This window comes from Gopherus flavomarginatus, chromosome 5, assembly GCF_025201925.1.
Source record: "Gopherus flavomarginatus isolate rGopFla2 chromosome 5, rGopFla2.mat.asm, whole genome shotgun sequence".
NCBI classification, from domain to species: Eukaryota; Metazoa; Chordata; order Testudines; family Testudinidae; genus Gopherus; species Gopherus flavomarginatus.
In genome coordinates, this window is record NC_066621.1 from 2,958,375 (window position 1) to 2,981,694 (window position 23,320).

General features: G+C 45.5%; 2 protein-coding genes across 2 annotated transcripts; both read left to right on the forward strand.

Moving 5' to 3' along the window:
* Positions 1-4,912: 4,912 nt before the first annotated feature.
* On the forward strand, positions 4,913-5,851 carry LOC127052835 (olfactory receptor 1009-like). Its single transcript, XM_050956953.1, has one exon. It carries the CDS (start codon positions 4,913-4,915, stop codon positions 5,849-5,851), a length of 939 nt encoding a protein of 312 aa, XP_050812910.1.
* An 8,013-nt stretch (positions 5,852-13,864) lies between these two features.
* Positions 13,865-14,827, forward strand: LOC127052893 (olfactory receptor 1019-like). The gene has a single exon (XM_050957038.1). The coding sequence runs from the start codon at positions 13,889-13,891 to the stop codon at positions 14,825-14,827; it is 939 nt and encodes a 312-aa protein (XP_050812995.1). The 5' UTR covers positions 13,865-13,888.
* The last annotated feature ends 8,493 nt before the right edge of the window (positions 14,828-23,320 follow it).

A 23,320-nucleotide genomic window follows, 5' to 3' on the forward strand; every position in this document is an offset into this window, starting at 1 on the left:
TGGAGGGTAATGGGTGCCTGTATGAGAAAAAGTCCTCTCAAATGAGACTGTCCCTTTAAAAGTGGGACATCTGGTCACCCTATCCATACAGGCTCATACCAGAACAACAGTACTGATGAAGGCAAGCAAATAAACCCAACCCTAACAGGATAATAGAGCAAGAATTATGTTCAGTTTGACATTTTTCCCACTAGGCGGCATAGCACCTTCTAGACACTCTTAATACTTTGCCTGTTGCTGTAGCCATGTTATTAATAGTGGTATTACAGCCTATCTGAAATCATGCCATACGCTGCAGTGTGGAGACCAAGAGTGTAAAGAGTGACTAGTGCCTTAAAATTATGGCATGTTCAGCCACAAAAGCCCACGAAAGCTTATGCTCAAATAAATTTGTTAGTCTCTACGGTGCCACAAGGACTCCTGTTCTTTTTGCATAAAAGGGCTGATTTTCAGAACATGCTTGAGCACTCTCCCAGGCCCTGTGAGGGCATCTCACGTTCCATACCCCAAAAGGGAGGCATCCAAACGCTCTAATTTGAAAATTGTTGCCGGCATGTTTAATTACACAGAATGTGGTGGAAACCTGTGGGCATCTCGGCCTTGATTGGCAGCAACGGTGCAGCGGTGCCCAGTCTGCATTGCACCTGGCAAGTAGTAAATTTCCTAGTGCAGGTAAGATCCCTGAGTTAAGCTTTCTCAGGCAGACCCCACTGTACAGCCTGATTCTGATATCCCTTATCCTGCTCGAGGTCAGGAGCAACACCTCTGAAGTCAAGGGAGTGACAAGGGATGAAATAAGACCTGTCAAGATTGACCGCTCCCTCCACTCCCATGTTCTTCTTCCTATGTCACCATTGTGAGTGAGGTCACAGTCAGCTAGCTGGACCTGGGTGTGCTCTTGACCAGTGTGCTCTGTGGCAGGATTCCACGTACCAAGCCCCCGAGTGCAGCCTAGCAAAGAGCTGCAATTCTTTGGTGGCATTGATTCACCACTTATACCCGCTGCTTGTAGATGGTTTTATGACTGGCTGGTGATTTTCTATTCGCTCTTGTAGCTCACTAAGGACCTGATGCTGCAAGCACACGTGAGCTTAATTTGAAGCTCATGCAACTGCCTCTTGATTTCTGTAAAGCTCCTCATGTTAGCCCAGCTAAGCATCTGCGAAAGTGGTTTGCTGGCGTGAGCCCTAAGAGCTTGTGTGGGAGGGGAGGTGGATGTGACACGGGCGGAGCCATTGTTTAATGCTATTTTTTTCTTATGTCTGCTAACTTAATAGGGATCAGGCTTCAGCTGGGCACCTTGGTGGCCCCCAATCCAGCCTTTGTCTCAGTTCAGCCCTCCCATTACAACTTAGGGCCTCCTTGGAGCTGCATTGAGTCTCAATGGATCAACAGCCCCTCAACTCGGGGGATCCCTAGTGGTGCTATTGCCACCTAGTGGGGAAAATGTAAAGCTGAATAGAATTCTTGATCTTTGCAACAATAATTAATATAATTCCGTTAGGGTGGGCTGGTTTGTGTATTTAAATACTGTTGTTCTGGAATGAGGCTGTAGTGTGTTGGGCCAGGCTCAACAGAGCACAAGGGCTCTCTGGCCACACCTTCTTTTCTCTGGCCACACCCCTAAACTGGTGACGGGCTAGGGATAATGGTGCAGATATGACTACCCCTATTCTACATTACCCAGCAACTCACCCATGTCAGGGGACTCCTCAACTTGGTGACTGGGTTGGCTTTGCACCCCCTTTGTGCTACCAGCCTGATGCACAGGGGCCAGAAAAGGAGGAAGGATTTGGCTCATCCTGGAAAATCATATGAAGTGCAACGTAACATCTCCCAGTGGAAAGGAGGGTGTCTGTCTCTATGAGAGTACAAGAGACAGAGCTTTCCTGAATTCCACGCTCACCCCCTACCCCGCATTCATAAATGGCTGAGGGACTTATTTCTCTTTCCACCATGAGACATTCATTCACTGTAACAGGACTTCTCTAAAGACATGCTGTACCATTGACAAATTCAGACTGAAAATAAGGTGCACATTTTTATCAGTGAAGGTAATTAACCACTGGAGTAATTTACCATGGGTCATGGTGGATTCTCCATCAATGACAATTTTAAAATCAAGATTGGAGGGTTTTTTAAAATCTGCTCTAGGAATGATTTGGGGGCAATTCTCTGGCCTACACTGTACAGGTAGTCAGACCAGATGATCACAACGGTCCCATTTGGCCTGGAAATCTATGAATCTAGGTTCTGATAGAGCCTTGCCATCCTGTGTGACATCACTAGAAGGCAGAGGGATAATCATAGAATATTAGAGTTAGAAGAGATCTCAGGAGGTCATCTAGTCCAATTCCCTGCCCAAAGCAGGACCAACACCAACAAAACCAACAACAAATTCTGTCTTCATTAGCTTGACTAGGGACAAGGGGCTGCTGCTAGGACATTCTCTATGAGAGTATTGTGCTGTAAAGGCCCATCTGTATTACAGAAATAACCGAGTCATGGGATCTGTAGGAAGAGAATTCAACTTTGCAGTGCACTTGAGCTGCTGCTGTTGTAACTGAGTCACATCACAAGACTAAAGCTGTGGACACTAAAGCTCTTGACTTATGAGCAGAGGCTGAGGGAACTGGGGTTATTTAGTCTGCAGAAGAGAAGAATGAGGGGCGATTTGATAGCTGCTTTCAACTACCTGAAAGGGGGTTCCAAAGAGGCTGGAGCTCAGCTGTTCTCAGTGGTGGCAGATGACAGAACAAGGAGCAATGGTCTCAAGTTGCAGTGGGGGAGGTTTAGGTTGGATATTGGGAAACACTATTTCACTGGGAGAGTGATGAAGCACTGGAATGGGTTACCTAGGGAGGTGGTGGAATCTCCTTCCTTAGAGGTTTTTCAGGCCCGGCTTGACAAAGCCCTGGCTGGGATGATTTAGTTTGTGTTGGTCCTGCTTTGAGCAGGGAGTTGGACTATATGACCTGCTGAGGTCTCTTCCAACCCTGATCTTCTATAATTCTATGACACTTATGTTATTGGACAAAAGAGATTCCTTATCCCAAAGGGCACCAGCTCTGATGAGTGAGAGCTACAGGAGGAGGTGGAAATAGCCTGAGAACCAGGGGTAGAGGAAGAGTAGGGGGCAGTGTGAAGGAGCTGACAGGAGAAGACTGAGGATGAACAAGTTAGAGGAAGAGAGAGGAACATGGGAAAGGGGATGAATGGAAGGAGATGCAATGCTAGATTGTAACCTTACCATTTGCCCTAAGTATGGGTCAGTAGGTAGCTGCATCACCCAAGAGACAAGGAGTCACAGTTTCTGTCATGCTTCATGAGGGGAGGAATAACTAATCATCCTGGAGCAGTCTACCCCCTAACCCACCAGGCAGAGTGCAGGCAGTCAGCTACTCTCTAGCTGGCGAGTAAGGGGCTGGAGCCGGGGTTCCTCCCACTCCTTGTCATCCTCCCCACCTGCTTGTTCCCAGAGGGGTGTATTGGGTGAGCAGCATTGAGCAAGAGGCCAGGGGAGAGGCCTTATTCTCCCTAGCTGAGGAAGGACTGTGACAATTTAGCCCTGAGAGAGGGGAAAGGGAGAATGAAAAACATGCCATGGAAAGGCTTAGGGAAAAGAGATGGGGAGATGTGAAAGGAAGGGGAGCGAAGGGAGAATTAAACAAAAATATATAAATAAAGGAGATATTGTTGGTTAAAATTATTCAGCAGAGCGTGTGGGGGTCAGCATGGGACACCAGACCAATTCTGGGGTGGTTTTGCTGTAATTAGAGTCTTGGGGTTGGAAGAAGGACAACAAAATCATTTCGTAGGACAAGAGGGGATTTGGAGACACAGACATCTCACACTGGGGTAACTCCATTGACGTCCCATTTTCTCTCTCAATCTCCTTTCCTCCCCACTCCCATGATATTCATCACACCCACTCCGCTCTTCACCCAGCTCCCAGTGAAAGCAGCAGAATGAAACATACTCCTGGCTCTGCCCTGGGTAACTCTGCAGAAATGGGACTGTTTAATAACAAACAAAGCAAAGGGTGCAACAGATTAAACCCCAGGGTATGAGTTACATTTGGGGTGGCTTTGGCTGACCCAGTGCATTTTAATTGTGTTGTGCATCTTGGTGAACATGATTGCTTCAGGGATCAGGTCCCCCAGGTCACCAAGAACAGTGTGAAACCTCCTGAATTCTCCAGAGTAGCAGCTTGAAGCAAAGACACATCTCTCTGTCTTCTGCAGGTACATGCAGTTGGACTGAATCATGCTTGCATACAAATTCAGACACTACAGTCATCAGCGAGGATTGAACCAAGACCTTTGGAAGCGAAAGCATCACTTTCTATGTCTTGTGCTAAAGGGAAAAAAACCTCATCTTTTGGAGAAAGTAACAGTTTACAGGTGCGTGTATGTGTGCATTATATTATGACTCTGGGATTTCATACAAACAAAGGTAAAGCCGATTTTCATTTTCTGAACAGGCTTAATTATCACCCTAAGTAACTGGGTCACAATAAGTAACCGAGAACTGAAATGCCAGAGCACAGAGCTCACCTTGTATGAATTGGGAAAAACAAGGGGTGAGAGTTTCTGTCAGAAATTCTCATGCAATAGTTAAAAGTCACTATTCACTGCTGTGCTTAGAGGCCAGCAATGCCCATGTTTGGGGCATAGTTAACCCAGCTGTTCTTACATTTATGCTGTGTATTCATTTTATCAGATAACTGGAATGATCAGCTCTGAGCCTCTGGGTCGATGGACTAAGGCCTTTTCTTGATTCAGCAGGCGAGTCCCCTAAGAAACTAACCTCCATCATTTCTTTATTTCCTCTCCTTATAGGGAAGGGATAGAATTCCTGAGCTGTCTGCCTGCCCACATCACCGCAGCTCCCTGATCTTGGTTCTGTGGAGATGGAAAAGGGAAATCACTCAACAGTGACAGAATTCATTCTCTCGGGGCTGACAGATCGTCCAGAGCTTCAGGTCCCTCTCTTTGTGATGTTCCTAATGATCTACATTGTCACCCTGGTAGGGAATCTGGGAATGATTGTGTTAATCCAGATTGACTCCCGTCTCCACACCCCCATGTACTTTTTCCTGGGTAATTTGTCTTTCTGTGACCTCTGCCTTTCCTCGATAATTTCCCCTAAGATGCTGCTGAACTTCTTAGCCGAGAGCAAAAGGATTTCGTACAATGCCTGCGCTGTGCAAATGTATCTCTTTGGTACTTTTGGTCACGTCGATTGCCTCCTGCTGGCTCTGATGGCATATGACCGTTATGTGGCCATCTGTAACCCACTGCTCTATACGGTCACCATGTCCAGATGGCTCTGTCATCAGCTAGTGGCTGGGGTGTATGTTGTGGGCTTGCTGGACACAATGGTACACACCATTTTTACTTTGCATTTATCATTCTGCAGCTCCAATGTCATCAATCATTTCTTCTGTGATTTTCCACCGATATTGTCGCTCTCCTGCTCCGATACACGCGTCACCGAGATTTTGAAGTTTGCCTTGATTGGCTGCGTGGTGGTGAGTAGCATTGTGATCATTCTCCTCTCCTATGCCTATATCATCATCACTATCCTGCGGATCCACTCTGCCAAGGGTAGGCGCAAAGCCTTCTCCACTTGCACCTCCCACCTAACGGCTGTGGCCATGTTCCATGGCTCTCTCCTCTTCATGTATTTCCGACCCACCACCAATTACTCCCTGGATACTGACAAAATAGCCTCTGTGTTCTACACGGTGGTGATCCCCATGCTGAACCCCCTCATCTACAGCCTGAGGAACAAGGAGGTGAAAGATGCCCAGTGGAAAGTGATACACAAATTGCTAACTTTCTCTTGAGCCTGTTTACTCCATACTGAGTTACTGATTGGGAGGTGGAAGCAGGAGAACTCAGTTCCCACTCCACTGCACTCTCATTCCTCATCATGCTTATTATCATTGTGAATTATTTGTATTGTTTTTTTTCTCTTCTGTTTTGTTCCAACAATATCTGGCAGCCCCAGAAAGTTTCAAGAAGGTTGTGACACTTCCTTGGGGAATTCAAGACTGTCTTTCTAGTGCATCAGTGAGCAAGGGACTTGCAGGGGCTAAATTATGTGTCAGCTCTCTGACTCGCCAGTTTGTTAACCCTCCTGCATCCCCCCAACTAATCTCCTCCAAAGCTCAGCCAGTCTTTACTTTGCCTCGCATGTCACCTCAGTTGCACTCCAAGCCTGAAAGTTCCTTGAAACGTGTTCCCCGGCAGTATCCAGCCCCTATCCCTGGGCTCTCACAGAAATGACTGAGTCCACTGTCTCCAGAGAGATAGTATACACACCAGGTTGCTAGATCAGGTGAGGATTTGCCATTCTTCAACAAAAAAGCTTCAAAAACAGACTTCAACGAGAAACTTGCAGAACTGGAAATAATTTACAAATTCGACACCATCAAATTAGGCCTGAATAAAGCCTGGGAGTGGCTGGGTCATTACAAAAATAATTTTCCCTCTATTGATATTCACACCTTCTTGTCAACTTCTGGGAATGGGCCACATCCACCCTAACTGAATTGGCCTCGTTAGCACTGGCTCCCTCACTCGGTAAGGCAACTCTCATCTTTTCATGTGCTGTATATTTATATCAGCTTACTGTATTTTCCACTCCATGCATCTGATGAAGTGGGTTATATCCCATGAAAGCTTATGCCCAAATAAATTTGTTAGTCTCTAAGGTGCCTCAAGGACTCCTAGTTGTTTTTACTGATACAGGCTAACACAGCTACCACTCTGAAACCTATGGGACAGTGAACTGAATACCAAAATGGCACCTAGGGGTGGGGAGGTAGGGCAGCATTTTTTGTAAAAGAGAAATAAACAGGAAAAAAAAGTCATATACTACACAACATATTTATACCACATCACCATGTTTACTGTGAGTTCTTGCTTTTAGGTCTACTTGAAAAGATTCTAGACTCTGAAGAGCGGGGATTCAGGGAACATTCTAGCTCAGGGCACTGTGAATGGGACATGGACAGAGCTGGACCTGCTATCAGCTTGCTGGAAAAAAAATATTCCGCTTCATCCTAACCAAAAACTACCCCAAAATATCGATGAATCAAAAAAGTCGACAAAGCAAAAAATATTCATTTTGGGTTGAATGAATCATTTCAATACTACTACTTTCAGCACCGATGCATGGGAGGGGCGAACTGAGTCATGCACCCTTTTTTCACAGAGGCCCATGCAGGCCCACTCACTTTTCCGTCAGTGTCCCTCCCCCCATTTTCAAGAGTCGCTCCTGATCACTTTACCATCTCCTCCTCTGACATGGTGCCCAATTCCTGGCCAAAAGAAAAGTGGCTAAAACTATTCGTGGAAAGTTTCATCCTCTTTTAGCTACATTTTATGTCTTGGTCATTGAGTCAAGTGATGATGATGACCAGGGGCGTGCACAAAGGGGAATGGACCCTCAGAATCTCTGCCACTTCCTGCAGCTTCTGAACCAGCCCCTGCCCCAATATTACCTCCCCCAAGCCCCTCCTCACCCCTTTCTGCCAGGGTGGAAGTTGAGCTGACCATGGCTGGAGAAGTGCCTGGGAATGGCACTCCAGCTAGCACTCCTGCTGAGCCCTACTAGATGGCACCTAGAACAGGGAAGATGGGCTGACAGCAGAGTTCTGCTGGGGGTGGGGGCCCAGGAAGCCTGCGGAGCCCTGTCTCTTTCTCACCCGCAGCCTCCAGTAATGGTTCAGAGCCCAGAACAATGGGGGTTGGAGGCAGTGGGGTGCTGGAGGGATGGGTGGGGATCCCACGGAGGCAGTGGAAGCTAAGGGGGGGGGCAGCAGGGCCTGGGGGCATCGGGTGGGGAGGTGTTAAAGTTTAAAATGTCCCCCTCCAAATAGTCACATTTAAATCCCCGCACATGTCCCTGATTATGAGTAGAACGGGTTATGGGGCCTTTCAACTTCAAGGCCCTTTGTGCATCTTGGGGTTAAAGAGCTAAGGGAATGGACCATCTGAACACTCAGCATTCTTGATCTTAGCCTCAGTAGGCAATGCCAAAGGACTCATAAAGTGTGCTGGTATCTGCTGACACGTGCAGTAAAACTAGGTAGGTAGGTAGGTAGCTAGATACTTCACTGCAGGGTTCACTGAGTGGATGTTTTCAGAAAACATCATACAATGCAATCCTATAACTTCACATGCCACACATATTTTATCAGGACAATACTGATCAGCAAATTATGAGTTTTCCAGCAGCACATTATAAGGCATACATTAAAAAGCCAACAAAACAAAAAATCCTCAAACAATTCCATCCCCACCACAAGCTACACTCTCCCAAATACTAGACAAAAAAATCAGCTATTCAAACATATGAAACATAGAATGTGAGAGAACTACTGTCTGTGAAACACACCAAACAGATGTAGCCACACCCATACCCTTATGTACTCAGCAGCACAATCAGAACAATTTCCATGGGAACAACCCCTGGATTGTATAATAACACCCTTTAAAGTTTAAGGGAATGTGAAAGTATTCTATTGCCATGAAACTCTTCACTCTCATCCCTCTCACCTCCAAAGAAACACACAGCAATGGCTCATAGTGTGTTTAACCTGCTCCCAATTGGTACATAACTTGGGGACCCAGCTGTGGAGGGGACCAAGCAGGAGTTAACATGGATTAGAATTTTGTTAACATCTGGTGTGGTCTCGGTGAAGTCTGGAGCTACCTCCACATCCCAGACAGTTCGTAAAATAGGCCTTCCAAGGAAACCTAGGACAGGGGCCAAATTCTGCAAACCCAGTGCTGCTCCTTCAATGACTCTTGCTAGATTTGACATCCCTCTGCTCTCATTCATTAAGGGATGAATACAGTCCTACATTTTAGGGAGATGTTTAAACAAGTGAAAACTCCCCCTCAGTGGATCTGTTAAGGAATGAAACAGGTTTGATTGAAGCCCCACACTTCTGTGTGAAATCACTAGAGAGCAGGGGGATAATGCACATTCTCGCTTCCCTAGCTTGACTGGGTTCCTGGGTATGAAAATGGGGTTGCTGTTAGGGCAGTCTCTAAGGGACTCATTTAATGCCTTTAGGGGTCTGTAACTGTGTGGCACCCACCTCTCACAAGCACCCCTTCTGGTTGGGTGTGTCCACAGTCTTTAAATAGTCCCAGCCCTGGTATCTGGCCATAACCCCAGTGCTTCCTATCTGGAGACAACAATTTTGCTTTTTCTGGGTCCTTCTGGGCCTAGCTCTCCAGATGGTCCTCTAAGTAGTTTGATCCCTTTTACTGTGGTTCAGCTGAAGGCCACTTCCTCAGTGGCCCAAACACGACTCCAGGTCCCAGCCCAGGGACCTAAGACCAGCAGCCACACATCACTGTATCCCCTTAATTAACTGCTTTCAGCTCCCTTGGGCTACTGCCACATAGCCCCATCCCTGATTCATGCTCCACCTTTACCTCAGGGCAAATGTACGTTCAGACCTATCAGCCAGCCAGGAGCCCTTTCTTACTGCACCAGACCATGTCTACACTACCCGCCGGATCAGTGGGTAGTAATCGATTTGTCGGGGATGGATTTATCACATCTTATCTAGATGCGATAAATCGATCCCTGAATCAATGCCCATACTCCACCTTGGCAGGAGGAGTAAGTGGAGTTGGAGGAGGAGCCACGGCAGTCGACTTGCAGCCATGAGGATGGCCATGTAAGTCAAACTAAGATACTTCGACTTATCTTACATATCTTACATCGACCCCCCACAGTGTGAACAAGTCCACAGTCCCTGCCACTTCTGAGCTGTCCATGGTGCTGCAGTTCCCTTTAAAGAGCCAGGAGTTCAATTGCGCTACAGTGATTGACACCAGCGAGGGATCTGGGCCACTGACTTCTATGAAGCTGTGTCAATTTACACCACCTGGGGATCGGCTCATTGACTTCATTTGAAGTGACACAGATTTTCTATAGATTCATGATTTCTAGTCTGACCATTGGCTAACACAGGAACCTCACCCACTAATGAAAACTAGAACATCTCTTTTAGAGAGCAATCCAGTCTTGATTTAAAGATGTCAAGTGATTGTGTTTTGGTACATTGTCCCATTCATGATTCAAAACATACTCGATTCACATGAGTTGAAGATCTGGCTCATTGGCTTCAATGGAGCTAGGCTGATTTATACCATCTTGATCTGGCCCAATGACCCCCAGGGAGAGGCATCCATTTACACTAGCAGGGGGTGTGGTCTAATAGGTAGTGTCCATATTATGGTTACTTCTTTAAGCAAGTCTAGCAATATCCACCAGATGTAGGCACAGTGCAGAGAAGCCCTGAACATCCTCAGTGGGCACACATTGAGGAATGTAGGTCTAATGATGCCCTGTCCGCCTGTGTGATATCACTAGAAGGCAAGAGAGTATGCACATTCTCTCTTCTCTGGCTTCACCAGGTTGCTGGGCAGGGACAAGAGGCTGCCACTAGGAACATCTCCTTGGAGGAGATTGTCCAGGAAGGGCTCATCTGTATTTCAGAAGCAACCAAGTCCTGAGACCTGTAGGAAGAGAATGGATATTTGCAATGCACAGGAGCTGAGAGGGTTCCCACTGGGTTATTTCACAAGATGAAATCCCTGGCCATGCATTGAAGAGATCCCAGCATGGAAGGGCACAGAAATTAAATTGTCCTCTCTTTCACGGGGACTTAACTATTTTTCATTCTTGAATCAATCTTTTCCCGTGAAATAAAAGGTATTTGCATAGAAAGTTGAAGGCTACTCTTTGGGTGTGAAACCCGAAAAATCAAGATCTTCATCTCATCTGTCAAAACCTGCACTACCACCATCCAATATTCCATTTTTATAATACTGATTCCATTCAGAAGGGTAATATCCACAATTCCCACTAAGGAGTGTGTCTGGAGGGCTGTCCACGAGAGAGTAAACCTCCATGCACCTGGACCTTGGAGAGAATGCACGCGTCAGATGAGGTGCTGGCCTTGGGAGGAATAAGGAATAGGTGGCGGAGCATTTGTCTGGGGAGAGGTATTGAAAACCATTAAGGCCAGATCTTTGCTCTCTGGTATAGTTTTGGCTTTTCAGAGTACTCCCATTGACTCACAAGTAGCAAGCAGCACTAGGTTTGGTGAAGGTGCTAGGTGTTTTGTAGGATAAAGACCTTATTTGCAAGCTCTTTGAAGTAGGGATCTCTCTGCAAATCCCAAAGCTATGTGTTATTGTCCTGCAGGGTGCGTAAAAATGTAATGAGTCAATCTACTCCGAGTGTTTAACTTGGTGACACACACAATGTGAAACCAGAAGAACTTTGCCTGTTTCTACAGGGCTTTGTTGCACTTGCACTGCATGGGTCATAAACACTCATTTAAAATACCCATCATCAACCACTTGATGTTTTGCTTCCCTTCATATTTTCAGTGTTGTCACTTATTTGTTTGGGGCTTTGTTTTCCTGTCTGCGGTGCTTTATTACTTATTTTTACTGTTCTCTGTGTGTGAAGTATTAATCAAACTAAGTGTTGACATTCCAGAGAAATCGTATCATGCCGAGTGAATGCCTTTTACTCTCCTTTCCAGTAAGAGAAAATATTGTATTAATATTTGCAGTGAAAGAATTTCTTTTTAACTCATACTTTTATTTAGCAGCTTAAAGCTGAGCTGTGTGTGCAGATAATATGCATGCACGGTGGATAGTTTGGTAAACTGCAGAAGTCCGCACTATGATAGTATTTTGGCAGATGCTTCATTTTTTGAGAGCAGCTTTCCCTGAAGATTTAAGTGGTCTGTGGTAGGAGTAGTTTATTTAATTAGGCCTCTGATGCATATTTTATGCTTTCTCTTAATGACCACGATGACTTTGTTTTATTTATGTAGCTGTTTTCAGGACGCCACATTTTGCTGTGTTTACTAGCTTGAGTAGTTAGAAAGGATGGTAAAATACATGTATTCCAAGGCAGTGTTAATTTTTTTATTATTTGATTTCATATTAAATAAGAATCTAAAGCAGTGCACCCTGTTAAGTATCCCTTGTTTTAATATTCTTTCTTCTTCTTCCTCCATACCTATGAACTTTTAAAAATATATATTATATCTAGAATTAGTATGCACAATAAATGGCCTTGATATTGGTGCTGAATATAGCATTCAATCTGAACATGGATGAAAAAAATTAGAGGGAACATTGGTCATTTCCAGCTTTACAGAGAAACACCAAATTAACAATGGGGGGCAGATGGCTGTGGTCTCCTCCTGAGCTCCTCTGGTCATCATGTGGTCTCCATCAAGCACAATGCATGAACCTATCCTTCCTACTTTGGGGAGTAACCTAGCAAGGGAAGGGCATAGAATACCATGGTGATTGGCGTGTGATAATCTGGAGAACTCTTACATGTGTTACGGGTTTTATATATTACCTATTGAGGTTGGGACAATGAGTTGATTCTGAAACAATTAGTATGTTTCAGGTGTATCTAACTTTCTGTTCCTTTGATTCCAGACTTGTGGCTAAGGCTGGTTAAAATTATTTCTTAAAGTTTTTTAATTGGAAATTGGATTTTCAATTGAACTATTTTTTTTCCATGAAATTATCTTTTTTCTGGAAAATATAAGATTTCCATCAGAAAGACCAAACTCCCCTCCTCCCCAGACCATGGCTGCAGGACTCTGGTGATTTTCCAGAGCAGTTCAGCAAGACGAGAGACCACCATGTCTCATGAGGGATGTAGTCCAGCTGGGGAGCCTGGTCCACAGAATAGATTGATGGTGTGTGGTATCTTATGCACCCTCATGGTATTTCCAAGCAGAAATGCTTTCAGTCTCCACAACAAATCACATTTGTGGATCATCTCTACGCAGTACCTGGCTTGCACTGAAAACAGCATGATGAAATCTACCCCTAACCTCATACTCTGTAACTCTGGTAGAAGTTGCATCGTTTAATAACACAGTAGAAAAGAGTGGGACTAATTAATCCCCAGGGCATGAGTTATATCAAGGGTGGCTTTGGTTCACTGAACCTATTAATTAGGTGTTGTGTCTCTCTGAGCTCAGGTATTCCCAGTTGCTTAAGGAATCATGTCCCATAGATCACAAATCTCACTATAAAACTTCCTGCTTGCTCCAAACTGGCAGATTCTGACCATGGGGAAACGCCAACACATCTGTCTCTCTTTTCTAGGCAGGTACGTACGATTGTCCAGTATCAGAGTCACACACACATACAGACACCACGGGGATTGGCAGGTATTGAATGCATGACCTCCAGCAGTGAAAGCCTCAGTCCCAACTTCAACCCTTTCAGCTAAAGGAGCGACCTCCATGGTTGGAGAAAATAGGCAATTACATAGTCACTGAAATCAGTACTTTCCACTATGTCTCTGGGTTTTCATACAGGCTAAAATAAAGGCCCAAAAGCTTTATTAGCACAGTAAGCAGCTTTACCCCAACCCGACATGTCAAGCCACAGAGCTTCCCTTGCTCAAAGAGGGTAGAAAGATTGACACTTCTTTCCTCTCACCCCTTCTTTAGCTAACAAATAATCTCTCCAGACTGAGATGGTTTTCACCCTGATTGTCTTACAGCAGAATCACAATCACTGTTTGCTGCTCAGATTAGTGAACAGGAGTGTCCCTGTGTGGAGCATGATTAACCTGCGTGTCATTGTATTTATGCAGTGTGTATTTTATCGAACAACTGAAATGACCAGCTGTGAACATCTGCCTCTGTGGACGAAGCCCTTGCCTGAGCAGGTACTGAAGTCCATTGAGAAACTGATCTCCGTTTATCTTCACTTACTTCATTACAGAGAAGGGACAGGTTTTCTGCACCACCCACCTGCCCACATCTCTGTACCTGCCTGATCTGTGTTCAGAGGAGATGGAAAAGGGAAATCACTCGGAGGCGACTGAGTTCATTCTCTCAGGACTGACAGATCGTCCAGAGCTGCAGGTCCCCCTCTTTGGGGTGTTCCTAGTGATTTATGGTATCACACTGGTGGGGAATGGGGGGATGATCTTGTTAATCATGATTGATCTCCGACTTCACACCCCAATGTACTTTTTTCTCAGTAATTTGTCTTTCTGTGACCTCTGCTATTCCATGATAATTTCCCCTAAGATGTTGCTGAATTTCTTAACTGAGAGGAAAAGCATTTCTTACACTGCCTGCGCTGTGCAACTGTATCTCTTTTACGTCTTTTCAGATTTTGAATGCCTCTTGCTGGCTGTGATGGCATATGACCGATATGTGGCCATCTGTAACCCGCTGCTCTATACGGCCACTATGTCCAGGAAACTTTGTAAACAGCTGGTGGCTGGGGTGTACGCTGTGGGATTGGTGGATTCAATGATACACACATGTTTTACATTTCGGCTGTCATTCTGCAGCTCCAACATCATCAAGCATTTCTTCTGTGACATCCCCCCACTGCTGGTGCTCTCCTGTTCTGACACCTACATCAATGAAATTGTGATGTTTACTTTAGTGTGCTGCATTATAGTGAGCAGCCTTGTAACTATCCTCCTCTCCTATGTCTATATCACCTCCACCATCCTGCAGATCCGCTCCACCGAGAGGAGGCACAAAGCCTTCTCCACCTGCAGTTTTCACTTGACTGCTGTGGTCCTGCTTTTTGGCACCCTCCTCTTCATGTATTTACGTCCCACCTCCAGCTATTCCTTGGACACAGACAAAGTGGCCTCAGTGTTTTATACACTGGTGATCCCTATGCTGAACCCTCTCATCTACAGCCTGAGGAACAAGGAGGTGAAGGACGCCCTGAGGAGAGCAATGAATAAACTCCTAACCAATTCTTGAAGCTGTTAAACTCCGTACATGTTTAGTGATGGGAAGTGGAAACAGGTGAATTCAGTTCCCAGCCCATTGCAATGTAATTTCGCAGAGCCAGTGGTCATATTGTTCATTATTGTATTGTTATTATTAATTTCTTTGTATTCCAACAAGGTCTGCTGGCCCCAACTGAGATCAGGGAACAAAGCACAGGAAGTATCAGAGGTCCAGAAAGAGAGAATGATTTATGAGCTGGTGGCTAGGCTCATCCAGCTAGAGGGTGAGATGCTCAACTTCATGTCTCTGTTCCAATGGTTATTGAATTAGTTATCCACAGTAGAACAACTAAGAAAGAGATTGAGAGGAACCCAGACTGGAATAGCACATCACTCAGGGGCATATCCATGTGCATAGTGTGACAGGTTTGGTCACAGATACCCCTATTGGATCTGTCACCTTTTCTGCTGAAATTACCTCTGAGTCCATTTTCCCTGCCAGCCTGGGTCTCCAGAACCCTGCCTTGTTGAGCCTGACAGGCTAGCCTGCTGCAACACACACCCAGCGTCTGGGCCACGGCCTGAAAGCTGTAGATCTAGACTGAAATGAGCTCAGCAGGATACCTGTCTCCAGCGCACAGACACCTAGCTCCTAATGGGATCTAAACCCCAAACAAATCCATTTTACTCTGTACAAAGTTTATACATGGTAGAAAGATAAATCTTCAACCTCTACATCACTGCAAGAGAGCTATGCACAACTGTTTGCCCTCCCAGGTAACAGTTATTTATAAATAAACAAATGTGATTTTATTAACTATAAAAAGTGGGATTTAAGTGGTTTTAAGTAGTAACAGACAGAAAAAAGTAAGTCACAAAGCTAAATAAAACAAAACACAGAAGGGTAAGCTTAATACACCCAGAAATCAGTTACAAATGTTAACTTCTCACCCCAGTTGTTACTTCAGGTAAAATCTTTCTCAGGTCAAATGCCAGTTCTGACCTGGGTCCAGCCTGTTCTCCCCCACCCCTGCGGTTGCAGTCCTTTTGTTTCCAGGTGTTTGCAGGTATCTCTGTGGGATGAGGAGATCATCTCTTAAGCCAACTGAAGACACTCATTGTTTGCTTTCCCCATTTTATATGGAACACCCCTAAGGCGGAAAACCTTCGTTTGAAATTCCACTCCCCTCTGGAAAAGTACCAGCTTCAAGATGGATTCCAGTATCAGATGATATTGTTACATGTCAGTGTAAGACGCCAGTGTGAGTTTGCACCTCATAAGGCTTTATGAAAACATGTTTATGAACGTAAATATGACATGACTGGAAAATGTTTTATGCTACACATGTCATGTAACATATCCCTGCAAAGGTTCTGATCTACTGAATACATTCCTCTCATTTGTATGCCTTTATCATTTTTGTAATCAAAGTTATGAAGATTGGCTATGTACTTGTTTAATTTTAAATAGCCTCAGTGAAGCAGTTGGTCAGCTTCCTGAGAAAGGACTATTCTCAGTAAGTGCCCCATCAAGAAACACTTAAGCCAACAGTGAACTTGGAGACACCAATCCACATGTGAGGTTTCCCAGGAATGGGGCTTGGCTGGTAAGGAATTGAGTCATGCACGGACATTGACTTGCCCATGTGACTCCAAAACTCCATCTTGTAGTTGAGATTCCACACAGAGGGAGGGAAGGGTGTCCACCCACAAGAGAAACTCTATTTAAACCCTTTGGAGACCCTCCATTTTGTCTTCAGCTGGTTCAAGAGATATCCTTTGCAGGTGGGGAGGCTACCTGAAAGAAACTAGTACAAAGGACAGTAACTACAGGGGGTGTGAGTGATTGCTGGACCCAGACTAGAAGGAGACTAATCTGTAAAAGGGACAAAGCTTTTGGAGTATTTGTGTAAGCAGAGTCAGGATAAGCTCTACCCTGACATCTGGTGGAAAGGCAGCAAAGAATCCTGTGGCACCTTATAGACTAACAGACGTTTTGGAGCATGAGCTTTCGTGGGTGAATACCCACTTCCTCAGATTACTCACATGCATCTGAGGAAGTGGGTATTCACCCACGAAAGCTCATGCTCCAAAACGTCTGTTAGTCTATAAGGTGCCACAGGATTCTTTGCTGCTTTTACAGATCCAGACTAACACGGCTACCCTCTGATATCTGGTGGAAAGAATGTCAGAGAGTGTATTTGCATAGGCACGCCTACCCTATCCCAGACTGCTGAGCGGTGGGACTGCTTGGTGACAAATGACTCACCCTCAGTTGAGTGGTACTTGCTAGACAAGGGACATGGGTTCCAAAACCCAGTGAACTGAGAGAGGCTGGGGACAGGTGTCTGTGCCTGGTGGTGCAGTCTCCTTGTGAAGCCAGAAGCACCAGTTGCACCCCCTCCTCTCTCCACTGTGGAATGTCAGAGTTGATTTTTTTATTCCCTCAAGAATCTAAATACAAGTTACTGAGCTGAACGCACTTTGGGCTAATGGTGCACTAGCACTGGGGCTCCCCCACGAAGACCTGAGATCTCTAAGAGTTGAAATCACTAAAGAGCTAAAATTACTGAGTTGAGAGCACTGAGTACTGTGATAACTAGTGGGGGAGCCTGAGCTGGCGGAGTGGAGCAGTTGTGGGGACGGCTGGAGCGGATCACGGGACAGCTGGTGGCAGCAGAGCAGCTGGCAGAGCGGAGTAGCTGTGGGACGGGTGGAGCGGCCCACAGAGTGAGAGGAGCCGAGCAGTTTGCAGAAAGAACTGGAGCAGCTCATGGAGCAGAGCAGCTGGTGGAGCGGAGCAGTTTCTGAGGACGGCTGGAGGAGCAGAGTGGAGCAGCTGGTAAAGCAGAGCAGTTCGTGGAGAAGGCAGAAGCAGAACCCACGGAGAGGCAGGGCAGTTGGCCCCGGACCACGTAAGGTGCCCCTTTTTACCCAGGCTAGGGGGGGGACCTCTACAGATAAACTCTCGAACTCTGGGGTGGCATTGACCAGAGACTTTTGGGTTGTTGGACTTTGGGGTGATTGGACTTAAAACCCTAAGCGGAAAAAGGACAGTGCCAAACGTACTTGGAGGTGGGTTTTTGTTTATGGTTTGTGTTATAACCCTGTTTGTGGTGTTTCTCCAATGGGATGCCGCATTGATTCCTTCCTTTATTAAAAAAGATTTTGCTACACTCAGACTCCGTGCTTGCGAGAGGGGAAGTATTGCCTCCTAGAGGCGCCCAGAGGGGTGTGGTATGTGAGTGTCCCAGGTCACTGGGTGGGGGCTCGAGCCGGTTATGCATTGTGTTACTGAAACGGAACCCCTGGATACTGAACCCGGCCCTTGTTGCTGCCAACTCAGAAGGGCAGAAGGGTTACATTTGTAACACTTTGTAAAGAGTATCAGGTCAATCCAAATGGTATTGTTTTTGACAATAAATTGTTAGTCCAGAATAAAGTCACCCATTTCTAGACACCTTTAAGTAATTTCCCATCATTGGGACACAAAGCAACATTTGGAGAGGTAACCAACAAACAAAATGTAATACAATCAGCTCTGTTTTGTATCATATTAAAAAGACCTCATGGGAGAGCCAGAGATCCAGATCAGCTGATGCTCTAGCCCTCTGTGTTCCATTTCCACAAAGAAAGGCACAGCAACAACATTAATTGTATGTGCTGTGCTCACCTGTTGTTCTGGGAGCAAACATGCTCCAGGTATCAAATCTCAAAGTCATCAAACTAAATTTAATCTCTGCCACTCAAGGAAGTGGCTCCTGAGGAATTAAGGGCAATGTTGGTGTGGATAGCAAACAGGGAAAGGTTTGACCTTTAGTCTGATTTTAGAGTATCGTGCAAGTACTGCTTCTGACCTTCTCAACTCAATGTAAGTGAAGGGAGGTTAAATAATGAGGTGTCACCAAGTCATGGGATAACAGTTAGTTTCAGAGCATTTCAGCCTTTAATTGAAAGGACAGTGAGCTGTTCATGGGAGGGGAAGGAAGGAATTATTGTGAGAGGAAAAATTTCAAAATTTCTGAACCTATTTACCTCTCAAAAGAAGGACAGAGCTTTACCAAGGGAGGCAGAAGAGTGACTGGAAAAGGAGAGAAAAATAGCTTTAATAGGGAGGGGGAAAACTCACCAATCAATTCAGGAAATGTCTATACTAAGGTCATTACAGCTTTGGTGTGCAGGAGTGCCACAGTGTAGGTGTTTTCCACATTGATGGAAAGGTTTTTCCTTCAATGTAGTTAATCCACATCTCCGAAAGGCAGTAGCTGGGTCAAAGGAAGAATTACCCTGAGGGTCAGTACAAGCTAACTGCCTCGCACAGGGTATGAAATGTTTTCCTGCCCTGTGTGACGGAGCTCTGTTGATCTAATTTTTAAGCATAAACCAGGCCTCAGAGAAGCGGCCGATGGAAAAGATCAGTTGGGAAATCTAGTCCTATCTCCCTGCCAGGGCAGAAGAATCCCCTTCGGGTCGTTTTGTTCAGGCTGGATTGGAAATATTCCAGCTTCTCAGCTTCCAAGTAGAGATTATTCTGCATTATTCTGCATTCTGACCGAGCTCAGCGTCAGTCTCTGTGTGTGTGTGTGTTTGTTGTGTAGTTGGCACTGTTTGTGTAGTGGGCACTATGTCTGTGTATGTGTGTTTGGTGTGCATTGGGCATATGTGTGTGCATGTGGTGGGACGTAGAGTGGAGCTGAATGTCTAGTGTAGGCAGGTGCATGTCTCTTGCCCTGCCCACTTCTCAGGTTGGCATCCCGCCTCCTCCCAGTGCAGGGAGATCCTCCTTGTGAGATCATAGAATCATAGGACTGGAAGGGACCTCGAGAGGTCGTCTAGTCCAGTCCCCTGCACTCATGGCAGTTCGAAGTATTATCTAGAACATCCCTGACAGGTGTTTGTCTAACCTGCTCTTAAAAATCTCCAGTGGTGGAGATTCTACAACCTTCCTGGACAAGTTATTAGAGTACTTAGCCACCCTCACTGTTGGGATGTTTTTCCTATTGTCCAATAATACAAAACAAAATAAAACAAAACACACAAGTCTAAGCTTAATACAGTAAAAACTAAATGCAGGTAAATCTCACAATCAGAGATGTTCCAGTAAGCTTCTTTCACAGACTAGACTTCCTACTAATCTGGCACCATCAATCACTCACACCTGTAGTTACTGTCCTTTGTTCCAGTTTCTTTCAGGTATCTCATTGGGGTGGAGAGGCTATTTTTTGTGCCAGCTGAAGACAAAATGGAGGGGTTTCCCAGGGGCTTAAGAAGACATTCATTTGTGGGTGGGAACCCCTTCCCCTCTCCTCTCCAGAATCCAGCTCAAAGATGAAGTTTCGGAGTCACATGGGCAAGTCACATGTCCATGCATGAGTCAGTTCCTTGCAGGCCGATGCCACGTTCCCAGGAAAGCTCAGATGTGGACTAGCATCTCTCAAATTTCATTGTTAGCTTAAGCGTTTCTTGACTGGACAGTTACTGAGAACAGTCTTTTCTCAGGAAGCTGACCAAATGCTTCACTGAGGCTACTTAAATTCAAACAAATACATAGCCAATATTCATAACTTTGAATATAAAAATGCTACATGGATGCAAATATGATGACTATATCCAGTAGATTGTAACCTTTGCAGAGATATGTTACATGGCCTATCTAACATAAACCATATTCCAGTTATGTCATATTTACAGTTATAAGCATATTTCTATAAAGCATTATCGGGTGCAACGTCACATTCTGTTTCATGGACTATAAATTATAGGAAATAAATACAATTAATAAAAGAATAATGGGAACAAAGCTGGCATGCTCTGAGACATTTTGTAGAAGGATCTGCGGAGATACTGTAGAGATCATCTGTATTAACCACCAGTTTGGGGAATATCCTACTTTTTGGAGTCTGCCCTGACCTTGGCATCTTCAGAGAGGACTGCCCGAGGCACCTTTGGGTCACAAGAGGCACAGAAGCCAGGAGGAGGAGTTATGAGTTCCTAGAGTAAGTAGAGGCATAGTGTTTCCTGGGTAGAGACCTGGAGCAACAGACTTGGGAGTTTCTGAATACAGAGATTTCTGGCTGTTGGTTGCTTCTACTGGTGTTCAGGGAAGCAGGACTTTGTGTACATTGTTTGTAATTCCTCCCCTATGGATTATACAAAAGAATAGAACTGACTTGGATGATTAATTTTTCCTTCTAATACAATCAACCCTGCATTGCCTCAGAGGTTGGCACCACTTCAGAGAAGGGGGCACCAACGTGCCCCGGAGTATTAGGCTTCAGGCCTATATGGTAGTATCTATGTGGTAGCCCTAATGTAAAGATTATTAAACTTTAGGCCTAGACAGCAGTAATTTTCTATCATTGCTCATCTAAAGATCATTATGCCATATGCCTCCATGGCACTACCTGAGTGCCATTGCTCATCTCAGTATTATTAGACCACATGCCTTCCGGGCAATACCTGTGTAGCATTATTCACCCAAAGGCCTAATTGGCATTACCTGTGGGTTATTGCTCGCCTGCAAGGTATGTCTATAGAATGAAACTTGGGTGGCTTGAGGAGCTAGCCACCATAACTACATGCCTGGCATCTTGGATTGATGTGTACTTGTGGTGGCTACCCCCTTCAGCTGCTTGTGCTACTCCAACTACACTGGAATTACCGGTGAAATATTGCTGACCTAAAGATTCTTGGGTCAAAAACCGACCTGGTAATATCTGTGAGGTGTTACTGCTTATGTAAAAATTATTGGGCCAGAAACCTGCATAGAAGCCTCTGTCAGGTTTGGCCCACCTAAAGGGTAGGAGACCTTAAGCCTAGATGGCAGTACCTGTGTGGTTTTGCTCACAGAATGAACAGTCCTTGTTATGGGCTCAAGTGCTTATTAAGGGCAAAATTGATGGCGTTAAAAATGGTGTCAAAATGACAGTTTCATTTGCACATTTGTTTATATTTTTGTCACTGAGCCAAGTTCATGTAAGAGGCGGCTCTGCTGGTTTCATCTGGAGTTATGCTGGGAGTGATTCTGGCCCACAGTTTTCACTACAAAGCACTTCTTATGTTGAGGTTTCTCATATATTTGAATGTTGTTTGTTATAAAATCAAATTCACTCACGTTGTCTACTCAAAACCTTGTCCCTTATTTGTGATCTCTCAGTGCTCCCTCCTAGCCAGTGGTTTTAGTGCCACAACCAGGGATAAAACCGTATTGTCAATTGTTCTGTCAGGCGGAGTGAGCCGTACGAGTCCCATACAAGAGGATGTGTGCAGGGCAGGAGTGCTCGGAGTGATGAAATAGCCTGGGCAGTGTGACAGATGTTAGACAGTCTTATCTTTGCCAAACATGCCTCTACATTTATTCTCCAAGGTATGAGAACTGTGGGCCAGATTCATCAGATTGCTCTGGCCGTTTTGTGCTCTTCTAGCAAAGCTAAGTATTTAGAAACCTAGTTTAGTTAAGCCTAAGGCTTTGTCTACACTTGCAGATGTAGAGTGCCAGGAGTTAAACCAGCCCTCAGAGACAGCAACAGGGAAAGCGCTGACGTGTGTTCAAACTGATAGCTGCAAGCGCAGTGGCGTGGCCACATTTGCGGCACTTGCAGTGGCATTCGGAGTGGTGCATTATGGGCAGCTATCCCACAAAGCACCTCTTCCCGTTCTGGCACTGAGGCTAGTGGGAAGGGGAGGGGGGCGCATAGCATCCTGGGTCCTGTCCCGCTGCCTCCTGGTGCATCACTTCACATCCCAGCAATCCCTTTACTTCTGTCCATATTTGGCGCCATCTTTCAGCGGTTTTTGTACTGCAGGCTTTGTCTTCCCTTTCAGTCTGCAGGAATGGATCCCGAACTGCTGAGCAATATGCTGATGGGTCTCGCCAGCATGTCACGAATTGCAGTTGAGTTACTCCTTAAGCTACAAAGTGACAGTGAGGAGTCTGACAAGGATGTCGACTCCCATGACACATGCGACAAGAGATTGCTTGTGGCATTTATGGACATGCTCACCACTGTGGAACGCCGCTTTGAGGCTTGGGAAATAAGCACTGAGTGATGGGATCACATCATCATGCAAGTCTGGGATGACAAGCAGTGGCTGCAGGACTTTCGGATAAGGAAAGACACTTTTATGGGACTGTGCACTCAGCTCGCCCCCATCCTGCGGCGCAAGGATACGAGATTGAGAGATGCCCTGCCAGTGGAGAAGTGCATAGTAATTGCAATCTGGAAGCTGACAACTCCAGACAGCTACCGATCGGTCGCTAACCAGTTCGGAGTGGGCAAATCGACCACTGGAATCGTGTTGATTCTGGACCATTAATCGCATCCTGCTCAGAAGAACGGTGACTCGGGAACATGTATGACATTGTGGCTGGCTTTGCACAAATGGGTTTCCCTAACTGTGGAGAGGCGATAGATGGCATGCATATTCTCATTCTGGCACCAGACCCCTAACCTTCGAGTACATAAATCGGAAGGGGTATTTCTCTATGGTTCTCCAGGTGCTTGTGGATCACCATGGGCGTTTC

What these genes read in the sequence shown, in the direction of transcription:
- LOC127052835 (XM_050956953.1), top strand. Translation starts at nt 4,913, where the DNA reads ATGGAAAAGGGAAATCACTCAACAGTGACAGAATTCATTCTCTCGGGG.
- LOC127052893 (XM_050957038.1), top strand. Translation starts at nt 13,889, where the DNA reads ATGGAAAAGGGAAATCACTCGGAGGCGACTGAGTTCATTCTCTCAGGA.